Below are 13,418 nucleotides of genomic sequence, written 5' to 3'. Positions count from 1 at the left end.
TGGAACAGGCTGGCCATCGAGGTAAGAGCACCCAGCTGCAAATTCCCCTGAGAAGCAGATGGTTTGAGGATAAATTATGTGTTACTGAGATGCAACAAGTTTGGGCCACTCCTGACATGGGGAGTGCAGATCAGGCACAGCTGGGTCCTCATTTTTAAATCAGGCAAACAGGCCCCTCAAGTCTGAGTAAAACACAGACTAAACTAACCTGGGCATTTCTTCCAGCATCAGTGTGATGATCGTACAGTAATGCTGTTGGTCAAAGACACCTTTTTAAAAGTGCTTTTACTCAATTGAAAGCGGTTTAGTTCCATTTCATTTATCCAAAATTTTGTTTTAGGATGTGTCACAGGGGGAACTCACCGTCATGGCACCTCCTGCTGGTTGCTCAGGGAATTAGTTTGCTCCTCTGCAGGGCACACCCTGCTGGCTGGTGTTTCCTCCTCTTTGCTCTCTCCATGCTCCAGTGTCGAGACCTCTGTCACTCTGGATTACAGTGTCCCCTTCAAGGCACTGTTCTCTGGCAGTGCCCCCTATTATCTCATCCCCCACTTCCAGGAGACTCAGCAGTTCTGTCTTGGAGCACTCATCACTGTGGGCAGCTGCAGCCTTTGTCTAGCACCACCTCTCAGAGGCAGGACACAGTTTACACTGACCTTTCTTAGGTGTGGCTAGGTGAGGTCCAAGGAGGAAAGGGAGGGAGCCAGTTCCTCCCACTCCTATTTGTCCTGGCCGAGAGACCCTCTGACAGCAGCAGCCTTGCCCTGCCTTCCTCCTCTCTCTCACTACTACTTCACTCCCTGGGCCACTTCTTTTGTGACCCATTGCACCTTTCTGGCCTCTATATCGGGGCCAGCAGCCTGGCAGGAGTCAGGCTGGACCCTTTCTCAAGCTCCCCTTAGCCAGCGCAGCACTGCTGTAGCTAACATGCTGGCTCTTACTGGGGGCTGGTCCTGTACCTTCCCTAGCCAAGACACAACTCCCCCAGCTCTGCCGAGAAGCTTCTTATATCCAGGGCTCCCCCAGCAAGCTGCCCTCCAATTGGCTCCCACAGGAGCCTTTTCCTCATTGGCTGGGGTGTTGTGAAGGCTCCCTCCAGTGTGCATTAACCCCTTCCCTGCCGGAGTGGGATGAGGAGTGGAGTGCCCCACTAGAGGATGCATCGCAGCAAGGAGGCTGCGTAGCTCAAGATAGATAATGACTTACTGATTCTCCTGACTCTTACCTCATTTGTCAATTTTTAGCATTACTGGACTTCCCAGCAGCACTCCAGGCTACCCATGACAACATTCTCTGAACACATTATTAGAGTCCTTTCTTGGGCATAATACAGGTTTTACTTGGTTAAAATGAACCTGGAACATGAGTTGGTGCTGGTTTCTCTGCACCTGCACAATTCTGCCTCTCTTTACATTTTAGAATATCTTTTTTATATTCTTCTACTTGCTTCAAGTTCAGCAAGGTACAGAATAATTTCACTCTCATTAATATGCCAAGGACAACACATATATCTAACCTGTCCACCTCTTTGTCCATACTCCAGCCTCCTCTGTGACCAGTTGTTTACAAGACATCCAGCTATGGGTGTCGTGTAATTTACTAAACTGAAGTGTAATAAAACAAGGAAGATTTAATTGTTTGTTCTCAGTGCACGCTGTAAATTGCTCCCATTTTGGCATTCCATTTCATTTTATAATGCAGTAACAGATTCCATCTTCAAGCACCCAAAGCCTAGGTCTGTTGCACTGTCAGCAGATCTATCAACGGGTATGTGAGCTTTATTATTCTAATATTTCCAGAATGAACCACTCTTTGGCAAGAAGCATTCATAGACATTATTTAACGCTTTCATTACAAATCATTTAAACTATTTTCTGAAGTTCATGATAAAATAACTTAAAATGCAGCCCCTCATCTTTATAGGCAAGCAACGTTATTATTCTTTTATTAGTAATATTATTTGGATGTTCATTGCACGTAGGTTGTCTGGTACTGGCCCACGATCCCCTTGTGCTAGGGTATGTACAGACACAGAACTGAAAGACAGACTCTGACCCTGAAAGCTTACAATCTAAGCATACGACAAGGGACAACTGATGGATATAACTGAAATCGGTGGGCTTCAAGCCCTGAAAAGCAAGCCTCCATGCCTTGGTTGGTTGACCAGATTGACTGTGGAAAGCAGTGGATCCATTGTTGCAGTGGACTGTCATTATATCCTTTTAGGAAGGGCAAAAGGGGCTGGTTTCACTGAAAGAAGAAATTGTTGGGCCTTTCCTCAAGAAATTGGATCTTGGCATTGGTGAGTGGACCTTTTGTCATGTCCTACTCAGCCTCCTCCAACATACCCAAATCTTCTGATTAAAATGCCAGGTAACGCTCTCCCAAAGAGGATACCATTGTCTCATCCTACTTCACACTGTAGTGTTCCAATCATTTGTGATGCCTAGACAATGTAACATGCACCATGCAGAATGAAGTGCTGGTGACCAGCCCTTCCCCAAGAAACTGACCACCTATACAAGCAGACTACAATGAAGACATAAAGAATTATATGTCAGCAAGATAAGGTCCCATCACCAAGCAGTGAACCAAATGAGAGCATTTCACCAGGTGGCAGGTAACCTGGAGATATACTTCTTGGAAGAAGTGTGTTCTGAGGAGAGATTTCAAAAAGGAAAGCATAGATGTCTGCGAGCATGAAATGTTTGCTCACTCACACAGAGGATGCGTGACACAGATGGGAAAGGCAGTTTGGAGGCACACATAAAATGAATGTAAGAAGGACACAAAGACCCACCATGGAAGTTGTCAAACTGCTGTGGATCCAGCTAGTTTTATGCCTGGACTGTCTAGAAAATGTTGAACAAAGAAATGCTCATACCCATAGATCTGTGATACTCAGACTGAAGCTTGTGAGCCACAAATGCTGTTTAAATGTGTGCCCTGCGGCTATGTGCAGTACAGGACACTAAAACGCTGACATAATTATTAACTATATTAAGCTATTAACTAGTCGGGATGCTGTTACTATGTTATTAACCAATTGTAGTTGATAAAATAATACTTGGTCAGCCATTTTGCTGTGAGAATTAGAGAAAGAAGCACGTGTGGATAGAGAGAAAGAGAGATTCAGATCCATTTAGGAAGAACAAGAGTCTGGCTTCAATCTGGCTTCTCTTACAGCAGGGCTTTTGGACCTTTGTTCAAGAAAATGGCTCTTCGTGTCAGTGAGCTTGTGTTTTTCCATTTCTTACTCTGTCTCCTCTCACCCACTCTAAACTTCTCTCTAAAATACCATGCAGTGCTCTATTAAAGAGGACAGAAGCAATGAATTCACACTCCTGTGGCTCTTTCGGTAATGTTTATCAGTAATTTGGCTCCTGAACCACTAAGGTCTGAGTAACAGTGCTGTAGAGAGTCTGGATTCATCACACTTCCCACTGCCTTCAAACAGTTACGAGGGAGATTTTCACTAGTGCCCAAGGGATTTAGGTGCACAAGCCCTACTGAAAGTCAACCTATTGTTCAGTGACCTTAGGTAAGCAATGCAAATTCCCCAACATAGACTCATCCCTGGCAGGCTTGCGTCATGTCCACTCTTACAAGCTTACAGCGCTCAGCTTGTAACACAGCTGTGCCACTGTAAAAATGCTTTTGTAGCCACATCATGCTGATATGAGAGAGTTCTCCCACTGATGTAATAAACCCAGCTCAATAAGTGGCAGTAGCTCTGTAGGTGAGTGAGCATCTCCCATTGATATGGCACTGTGCACAGAAGTGCTTATGCTGGCAACATTTTTGTCACTTGGGGGGAAGGGTTTTTTTTTTCCCCTCACACCCCTGTGTGACAAAAATTTTGGTGACAAACTTGCTAATGTATACATGGCCTACATCCAGCATTTCCTGTCCAGCTGTCCCTCTAGGTCACACTCAGTCAGCTGCACCTTTCTACACCTGTCTCAATTACTCTGTCCACTATGACCTCTCACACACCTTGGAAAGGAATCACCAGCAAATAATGTGTTCTTCTTCCTGGGAATGCTTTCTATTGGCACACTTCCTTTATCACTTCCCTTGCTGTGTTCCAGTTATTGAAGCTGCTGTGTCAAGCTCCAGAATAACGTGACTGTCAGCTCACAAGGTGAATTCCATTCAGGTGTAGGGTTTACCAGACTATTCCAACCCAGAGCAAACTCTTTACTAAACACACTCGCTTCTGTTTAAATCAACATCTCCCTTAAAGAAATACACACACAGCATGGCATGGATCTGACTTTCTCCAGCAAAGGAAAAACTCCTTGACATCTTTGTTTTGCTTTTTTAAGATTAATTTTATGCCAGCCACCAAAGGGGAAAAAATACTTTTTTGCTTTCATTACCGCTAATGCAAAACTGAAATGAAAAGCACAGTGTTTTTTTGAAAAGATGCCACTGTTGTATTTAAGTAGAGTGAATTCAAATGAGCTTGGGCAAAGACAACATGTGCAATGTGCACAATCTGCTTTTATTTATTGTTGGCAGGAATCGAGCACAACTAAGGTGTAATTTACATAAGAGTTTCTTACTTAACGCCAAGGTTACTGAAGGGAAAAATGACATGAATTTATCAAGGGATAAAAATAGCAGCAGTGCCAACATTTCAGAGCAACAGAAACCTTGCTGTGCTGCAAAGCTAGGTCCTAAGGTACCTTCCAATAAAAGACTAGTAGGCGGCTAATTTTTCTAGGAGATTTATAAAGTAGAAGAAAAAACCAATGCACTATTTCCCACATGCTGTCTTATCAGGGAGGCTATTAAACACAGCATAATTGACCTCGTTCAGCTTTGATCACAAAGGAAAAAACAACCACTGGGGCATTCAAATGTGATAAAGACAACAAAAGCCTCTTTTGTTCCACTGATAAAAATATAAGTTGATTCTTGTCACAGTGCTACCTTGAGTGGTGGACATGGCCTCTACACACATAAAAAAAGTCACAGGTGCTTTCCCTCTCTCTGGAGGGTTGAAAAAAAGTTTTATTTGTCCTTCTCTGGCCTTGAGGGAGGACATGTACCAAAACATCTCAACAATCTTTCAACCTCAACTTGAGCTACTCATGTTATGCTCTTCGAATTCCTCTGGGTAGGGTCTACGGTCCATGCTGTACAGGAAGTCTGATTAGATCATCGCAGTAATTTCCAACATTTGAATTGTAGCTCTTCCGAAGACGACAGGGCCCTCTGAGTTCCTGGTTGTCTTGGGAATCAGCTTTCTACAGAGATTAGGTAGGGCTTGTTGAGAATTTAACACGGGCATTTACCCCTCTGATGCCCTTTTCTGGTCAATTGGTTGCTAAAGCATCCCAACTGATTCCTAGGCATCAGGAATATGTCTAATATGGAGCTGGAAAGGTGTATCTTCCAGCCCAGGTAGACACACCAGTACTACCTCCTGATCAACCAAGCATACTAGAAAAAGCAGCAGCAGGACGTTACAGTATGATCCTCGGCAGCTTGTCACACCTGGGTGACTGGCAACATCCTGCCACTCTTACTGCCATAACAACATGAATTTTACCCTGTTAGATTGATCAGATTTAGCACAGGTGAGTCTCACAGAGACAAAAATTATACCTTCCAGGTCTGGTGCAGATACTTCCTTCCTGGCTCATTTGTATTCAATTGAACATGTGAGGTTAGAAAAGAGAGAACACCCCAAAACAAGATGATCTTTCATAGTCCATTGATATCACACTCGCTCATTTAATTCCTTAATGCGTTTTATACTTTACAGAAACTTCCCCTAAAGTGTACACCCTACAAAACACCTGACCATGTCTGCAAACAAAACAGCAATCAAATTCTTTCTCAGTACAGGGTTCACACAGAAGTCAAATGTCCTGATGATGCCTCATAATTCCTATTCAATCAACTGCATCAGAATTTAGGACTTTATCCATAGGCTAAAACAATCATGTGTTATTTATTTAATTATGTGTGCATGCCCTGAATGAGCCTGAGACACTGCTCCAAAATCCCAATTTGTAAATTCAGAAGACAGGATTTGAAGAAAGAGCAAGAGAGAGAGACTGCTAAAGAAATCTTAATACATACCTGGCCCGATTCTTCAATCCATTACACTTGTTGATGACCAAAAAAAAAAAAGCAACAGAATAGAAAATGTAATGCAATAGCAACCCCAAGCATTTCAAATTCATGAGTTACACCACCCAAATATCATGAGACTTTAAAAAGTAATAAATTTGGAACCCTTTTTATTTGCTTCTCTGATATCTGAGCTTTGTGGGTTTTCTCCACAGCCACAAGTGCTAGAAACATCCTCTTTCTCCCCCAGCCCACCTGAGTCCAGCAGGTGGGCCTTTAAGAAAAATGAAAAAAAATACCACAAGACCACCAGAGTGGTGAACACAATACCTGATGCTTCAAAACATTAACTTCTGCATTTAACTGATTTATTTGACCTCTTCATTTATTTGATGCTTTCAGAAAACTCCCTTTACTTATTATTTAATTTTCAGAAGTTCTATACTGTCTGTTCTTCAAAAAATATTTCATTTCCTGTTGAACAATCAGTGCTGGCATAAAGGAGAAAAAGTAATCAAATGCACAAAATTTTTAAAAGGTGAACATGTGCCACAGGGTTACGTCTTGAATCCCACCAACTCATCCTAATATATCTGTTTGCTTCTGAAATCCTTATATAGTTACATGAAGATTTCAGTTTCCATAGAAACTGTTATTGTCTCAAGAATTTAACACTGGTAAAAAATAGTATGTATTTTGCAGCTCTACCACCACACAGCAGATGCAAATTCTTCAACAGTTAATCATTCAACTATTTATTATCTTACTACATTATTACTTATATCCCTACCCTTAAGAATGTATGTATTATTAACACATCCATACCTCACACCAGAACATGTGAATATTCACAGCAACGTGTGTTTTATGGCTCAAAAACCAATTTTTCTCCCCATTGCATGTAGCTATTTAATCATCTTCTCTAATCAGGTATGTGGAACATTCTAAGTAAAAGAATCAAAACAGCCCTTTCCCAGTTCTCAAGCTGAAATAAAACTGCAGAGGTCACTACCAGGTAATGGGATGACGAGGAAGTTAACAAGGAATTCAAAGGAGTAAGGACTGATTTACAAATCTGCTTCAGCAGTTTTGAAATATAAATACCTCAGGGCCTGCCCTCACTGAAGTTTTAATCTGGCTGACGTACGTGGGAGTTTTGACAGAGCAAGGACTGAGGGGTGAGGCACTGGGCTTTTCATGTTTCAGAAATGAATTCACACCAGCAGTTATTCTTTCTGGTTTAAAGATTAATGGCTTATTAATCCCCTGCTCTCCCAATTACCTTTGCTTTCTCCTTAAATGATTCTAATAACTTATTAAAAGGCAGAGGCTATCGTTATCATCTTTGCATTCCCTCAGCCCTATATAGCTCCCATTCTATTTAGAATCAAAACACTTCCAATTCACAATTATAAAGGCCTCTTTCAGTTTTCTTTAAAACATTAATTCCATTTACTTTCACGTTTGCAAATTGGGTGCAGTGCCGATGGTGCTTCATATTCGCCCTGAACTACCAGCACCTTCTGCCTAAAGCAGGGGTGCGCAATGTGGGAGGCAGGCCCCTCGGTAGGGCAGGAAATTTCATAAGGAGAGCACAGCTTGATCGGCTGCTGGGTCTTAGGATCATCCATCTCATTAAAAATGTTGAATAATAAGAGAGACATAGCTGTGTGAATCTATATTCTATGCAAACAAAAAGGCAGTCCAGTAGCACTTTAAAGACTAACAAAATAATTTATTAGGTGGTGAGCTTTCGTGGGACAGACCCACTTCTGCAGACCATAGCCATACCAGAACAGACTCAATATTTAAGGCACGGAGAACCAAAAATTGTTATCAAGTCAGACAAACCAGAAAATGTGACAAAAACAAAAAAGAAGTGACACTGAGGGAGTGAAGACAAGCAGAAATTCATTTGATGATGCAGAGACACATAAGTGACCACAAGCAGGAGGACTGGGAACAAACAGTTACTTGTAACATAAAATGGTAACCCACATTCTACTGCCTAGACTAAATTAACAAGGTTCTCTTGCGTCTTATAAAACATTCTTCACCCGAACTTTCCAGCCAGGCAGGCTGGGATCGTTCTTCACGAGACTAGACATGTTGTCAGCTTGTCTACCGGGTGAAGGACCCAGACGGGACACATACAAGACCACTGATGGGGAGACAGAAGGGGACAGTCACTCCAGGGCCTAGAGTTTTGGATTCAAAGGGGCGTGGGACTCTAAGTGCCACTGCTGCCGTCGTAGCAGCGGTGGCAGCCAGAGGGCAGGGCCCTTTAAATGGGCACCAGAGCACTGGGGCTGGGTGCTCCAATCGGAGCTAAGGCCTGGGGGGAGGGAAGGAGCTCTGCACTCCTGGTGGCGCTGAGGGCCAGCTGTCCTTGGCCCTGACTCTTCTGCCCTCAGGCCTATCCCAGATCAGGCAGTCAGCTCCACTGTCCCAGTCAGACTCCCCTCCCCCGGCATAATCCATTGCCTTTACTCATCAATAGAATTCTCTTCAGCTGTTTACTTCTTCTTGACCATCTGTTCTCTTGCAGAGTTCACAATGTTTCCACCACCATCAGGCTCAGTATGCAGACAGGCATCCGTTATGAGACAAGTGATGCTCAGGACATTCATAACGAAGCACAGAGAAGCTTAGATGTTATAGTGATGAGGGTCGTATCAGAACCAGATGGAAGGGGCACATCTTGGGGGCAGTGTTCCCTCTATTTTTTCCATCCATATGAAGAATAAATTTTGTTACATGCACTGAAGCATGAACAGATGTGCACCAGAAACACACACTGCTGGATGTGGGCAGCTGTTGGCAACTCTGCTAATCAGCTGGCCGGCACCTGAATTGCTCCTGAGTGGCTGCCAAGAGCTCAGCTTACAGGCAATGTTGCTTCAGGGACCTTGTGCAGGAAAAACATCCTTGTATAACAACTACAGGGGAGTAGAAGGGTGATTACATATTACACCTTCCCAAAAGGCATAACAAGCACTGCCCTGTAAGGTATTAAAAGTCTTCCTTTGTAATATCTTCTTTCTCCAAGGCTCAGGCTATTCCCACACTACCATTCTTCCCCATACATAAATGCCTAGCTTAGATTTAATGACTGTTATTAGAGCAAAACATATGATGACAATTTAAAACGGAGTGAGATAGGTTGGCAGAAAGACTAACAATGTTATCGGCAATTAAAGAAGACAAAAGTAGTTGAATATTTTCACCCTATTGATAAAAATGACCAAAGGAACAGAATATTCCTTTTTATATTAAGTAAGACGGCACACTAGAGATTTAAAAACCACACCCAAAACAATTCACAGAAGATCACTCTCTTGACTGGAGGAAGACAAATATTTAAAATAATATGCACAGGCGAGTTTGAAATAGGCCTATAAATGAGCTGTTTTGCTTCCTATACTTAAAAAATGCCTACACTTACTGCCAGAGATGGACTTTTTACAGTAAAGGAGGAAAATAGTTTTGAGTGGTGTTAGACACAAAAAAAGATATGGAACTCATTGGCACAATGAGAAATTCCCCATTTTTATTTGATGGGAATTCAGATGAGGATGGAGGGTGTGGGGCCTCGAATAATGAATGGATGGAAAAGAGGTTGGTTTTTTTTTTAAAATATGTGTGTGGCTGTGCTCCTTTTCAAACGATTATTTTAATGCTGCTAGGACTTTGTTGCAGTACTAATGATGTGTTAGGCTACCTAGTGCCTTGTATAGGCATCTTTGGTATTATTCAAATACAAAATTAAATAAATAATATTGAACATTCAAAAAGCCAGTGATGGACTGAGATGATCAGTTTATTTCGATACATCTTTTGCCCTGATCTAAAGACCAGTGAAGGTAGTGTAAAAACACCCAGTGACTTATATGGGTGTTGGATCAGGCCCTTATAAGACAGACCATTACACAGCCATTTTTAATTATGAACACAAAATTGAATGCACTTACTCAAACTAGCAGCCAACAGAGTCACCAAATTCAATACTGAAAAGCATCACATACGAGAGGAAAGCAAACAAGAACAAAGAATGATGTAGGATAAGCATGTTACGGACGGCCTAAACATGGACGCAAAGTGCAAGGAGCTTTCTCCTCTGGATAGGCTCTGTGCATGGGGGTCCACACCCCAAGTCCTTGCCCACACCTAAGCACAAGGATTATTTCCACTAGTGCTCAATAGGAGTGAAGTAGCAGGTTGCTGTGCAGGGTGCGCTGCCACCGGCTAAGGAGGGCCCCGGTGAAGAAGTGCTTCTGCACATCTGGGCCACGTCTACACATGCACGTTACTTCGAAGTAGCGGTGCCAACTTCAAAATAGCGCCCGTCACGGCTACACGTGTTGGGCGCTATTTTGAAGTTGAAATCGACGTTAGGCGGCGAGACGTCGAAGTCGCTAACGCCATGAGGGGATGGGAATAGCGCCCTACTTCGAAGTTGAACGTCGAAGTAGGGCACGTGTAGACGATCCACGTCCCGCAACATCAAAATATCGGGGTCCTCCATGGCAGCCATCAGCTGAGGGGTTGAGAGACGCTCTCTCTCCAGCCCCTGCGGGGCTCTATGGTCACCGTGGGCAGCAGCCCTTAGCCCAGGGCTTCTGGCTGCTGCTGCGGCAGCTGGGGATCCATGCTGCATGCACAGGGTCTGCAACCAGTTGTCGGCTCTGTGGATCTTGTGTTGTTTAGTGTAACTGTGTCTGGGAGGGGCCCTTTAAGGGAGCGGCTTGCTGTTGAGTCCGCCCTGTGACCCTGTCTGCAGCTGTGCCTGGCACCCTTATTTCAATGTGTGCTACTTTGGCGTGTAGACGTTCCCTCGCAGCGCCTATTTCGATGTGGTGCTGCCCAACGTCGACGTTGCCAGCCCTGGAGGACGTGTAGACGTTATTCATCGAAATAGACTATTTCGATGTCGCTACATCGAAAGCTATTTCAACGTAGCATGCATGTGTAGACGTAGCCCTGGTAGGTTTGGGAGTCAGCATACCTCTGTGCCAGCACCACCGGGGTCAACACTCCTGGGGCTGCACCTGTGATGTCCAGAGCTCAAAGAGTGCTGCAGATCTGACACACTAAGTGTGTCCCGTCTGTCCCCTCCCCTTTGATCCCTCTCCTCCCACCACCAGCCCATGGAGGATGCCTCTTTGCCCCGCCAGCTCAGGACTTGAACCTCTGTATAACAGGCACCAGTGACCTCAACATGAGCATTTTTTTCCACTGGGTAAGCATGCCCCTGTCAAACTGCCAGTGCGGGTGCTGCCTCTCTCCTGCCCCCATGCAATCAGCGATGAAAGGCAGGCTGATTCACACAGGTGGAGGCAATACACCAGGAGGGAAGTCCTGGCTTTCTGGTACCCTTCAATTAATGTCACTGCAGTTGAGTTGGTAACACACGATAACAAAAAGAGCCTTTACGTAACCTAATAAATAACAGCCCAAGTCAACGGCTGCTCACAAATTCTAGCTAATAGCATTTTTGCTAGAAGCATTTGAATGCCATAGAAAGGCAGGTAGCAGTTTAAAAATAATGTTCCAGACCTCATTACTTTTTTATTCTTATTCATCATAAAACCATTAATCAGGGAGAACTAATTTGGTATTAATGTGGATGTCATAAAAACCTCCGTAGCACTTCAGTTACAATTCAGCACTTCAAATGTTGCTGGCATCCTGTGGAAAGCTTTGAAAACCAGATTTAAATATATTAAAAGATCACTCAGGTAGGCAGAACTTGCCTTTCACACTGCTAAAAGGTATTCTGGATAAACCTGAGCAGCTCATGGGAAAGCACCCTGCAACATAGATGGATGGAGGACATAAGTGAAAGAAAGGAATGTGGAAGGAAAAGATCCATACATTGAAAATCTCTCATATACTTCCTGCCCTGAGGTTACGGTATGTCTTGCAACTACAGAAGCTTCTACAACCCTGAAGCTTTGGTAGCAGCTGTGAAGCAGCAGTGCTTCATTTTCAAAACCCTGGAGAGAGAATCTTTCCTTCTACAGCCTCTGTGAATTTCCCTAGGGCACGATCCAGGTACCAGAATTCTCTGCTAGGGATTTTCAACTCAGACGTGAATTATTGGTCCAAAAACAACAGTCCAGAAAAACTATTTCTGTTGGCAATGTTCCTTGAAGGCAACAAGAAGGTACAAAAAAACCCACCTAACTGGATCCAGAGGGATTGATTCTCTGACCGCTGAAGTCAAATGAAAAAAGATTAATTGGCCTCAGCGGGCATTAGCTCAGGCAAACATCCAGTATGAAATGCACACAAGAACAAAAACTAAACACTCAGACAACAGGGAAATTATGAGCTTCCATCGCTTTGATGGTATCTTTACAAATAATGCACAAGTTTCCAATTTTTTTTGTTTATTCACTGCAAATAAAACTTTCATTGGAATCATACACACGAGCTCATCAGTCCATGGCCCAACCATATGAATACATCTTGTCAGAGGCAGTTTAAAGGAAGGAGAAAGCAAAACAATATTTATGGGGTTGGACAAATTCTGTAATTGCTGCATACAAATTTCCAGGCCCATTTCGTCTAAGCCATCAGTGCAACATCTGGTATGCATACAGCAGCAGACCTACCTTGGGAGCTCTGGCGTGTTTCCCACATCTGGCATCTTTGACCAAGCTAAGATCTAGCAGTTCTGTCTCCTGTAAAGAAACATTGAAATACACATTGTTACCCAGCCATTGAAAATGCACACTTTGCTAAGTGTGCTTTTGCTACCAGTTAATGCGACTGTTAGACCCCAGTCTGCAATGAGCTCTGTGAAGAGTTGAAAACTTCTTGGAAGTAACTGTTTCTTAGCATTCCTCATTGCAATAATGGGTCTGAGTTCATGCAGCTATAATGTTTTCTTCCGAGTCTGCTTTGGTCTCTTTTTCCCTCCCTGCCAAATCTCCACCAACAGTTTGATAGATTGTTTGTCCAGCGACTCAAAATCAAACAAAAATAATTTTGCCTACTTCTTGTGTTGCCATTCTACCATAGAGTTTACATCTTTTCAACAAAACCTCTGTGTATTGTTTCTTTAATGTATGCCTTGACCTGCAATAATGAGCTCCCAGGTACACTCTGCTAAAGAACACTTCACAAAACATCCTTGACATATACATGACAGACAGAACATTTTGAAAAGTGTGTGAGTAGGAATACTGGGCACTCAGTGATAATATCCTTAACTACACAGTAAAAATAATGTACTTTCTACCACCATCTCACATATCAGATGACTTCTACATATTACACTTACAAGAACAAAAACAACATCCTATGTGATTACTCCTATGTAGGGA

General features: G+C 43.2%; 1 protein-coding gene across 5 annotated transcripts in view; it reads right to left on the bottom strand.

Annotated features, from left to right (window-relative positions):
* Nucleotides 1–13,418, bottom strand: part of PLCB1 (phospholipase C beta 1) — a 746,723-nt gene that overhangs the window by 524,499 nt on the left and 208,806 nt on the right. For all 5 annotated transcript variants that reach the window (XR_012644898.1, XM_074989347.1, XM_074989348.1 and 2 more), the window contains exon 3: nt 12,705–12,773. Coding sequence is in view for 4 of the 5 variants with exons in the window: in XM_074989347.1 (XP_074845448.1) it covers nt 12,705–12,773 (69 nt within the window). In the remaining variant the exon portion in view is untranslated. The remainder of the gene's footprint in view (nt 1–12,704; nt 12,774–13,418) is intronic.

This window comes from Carettochelys insculpta, chromosome 3 (assembly GCF_033958435.1).
Source record: "Carettochelys insculpta isolate YL-2023 chromosome 3, ASM3395843v1, whole genome shotgun sequence".
In the NCBI taxonomy this organism is placed as follows: Eukaryota; Metazoa; Chordata; order Testudines; family Carettochelyidae; genus Carettochelys; species Carettochelys insculpta.
Note: the sequence above shows the minus strand (reverse complement) of the source record. Positions and strands in the feature narration are given on the sequence as shown.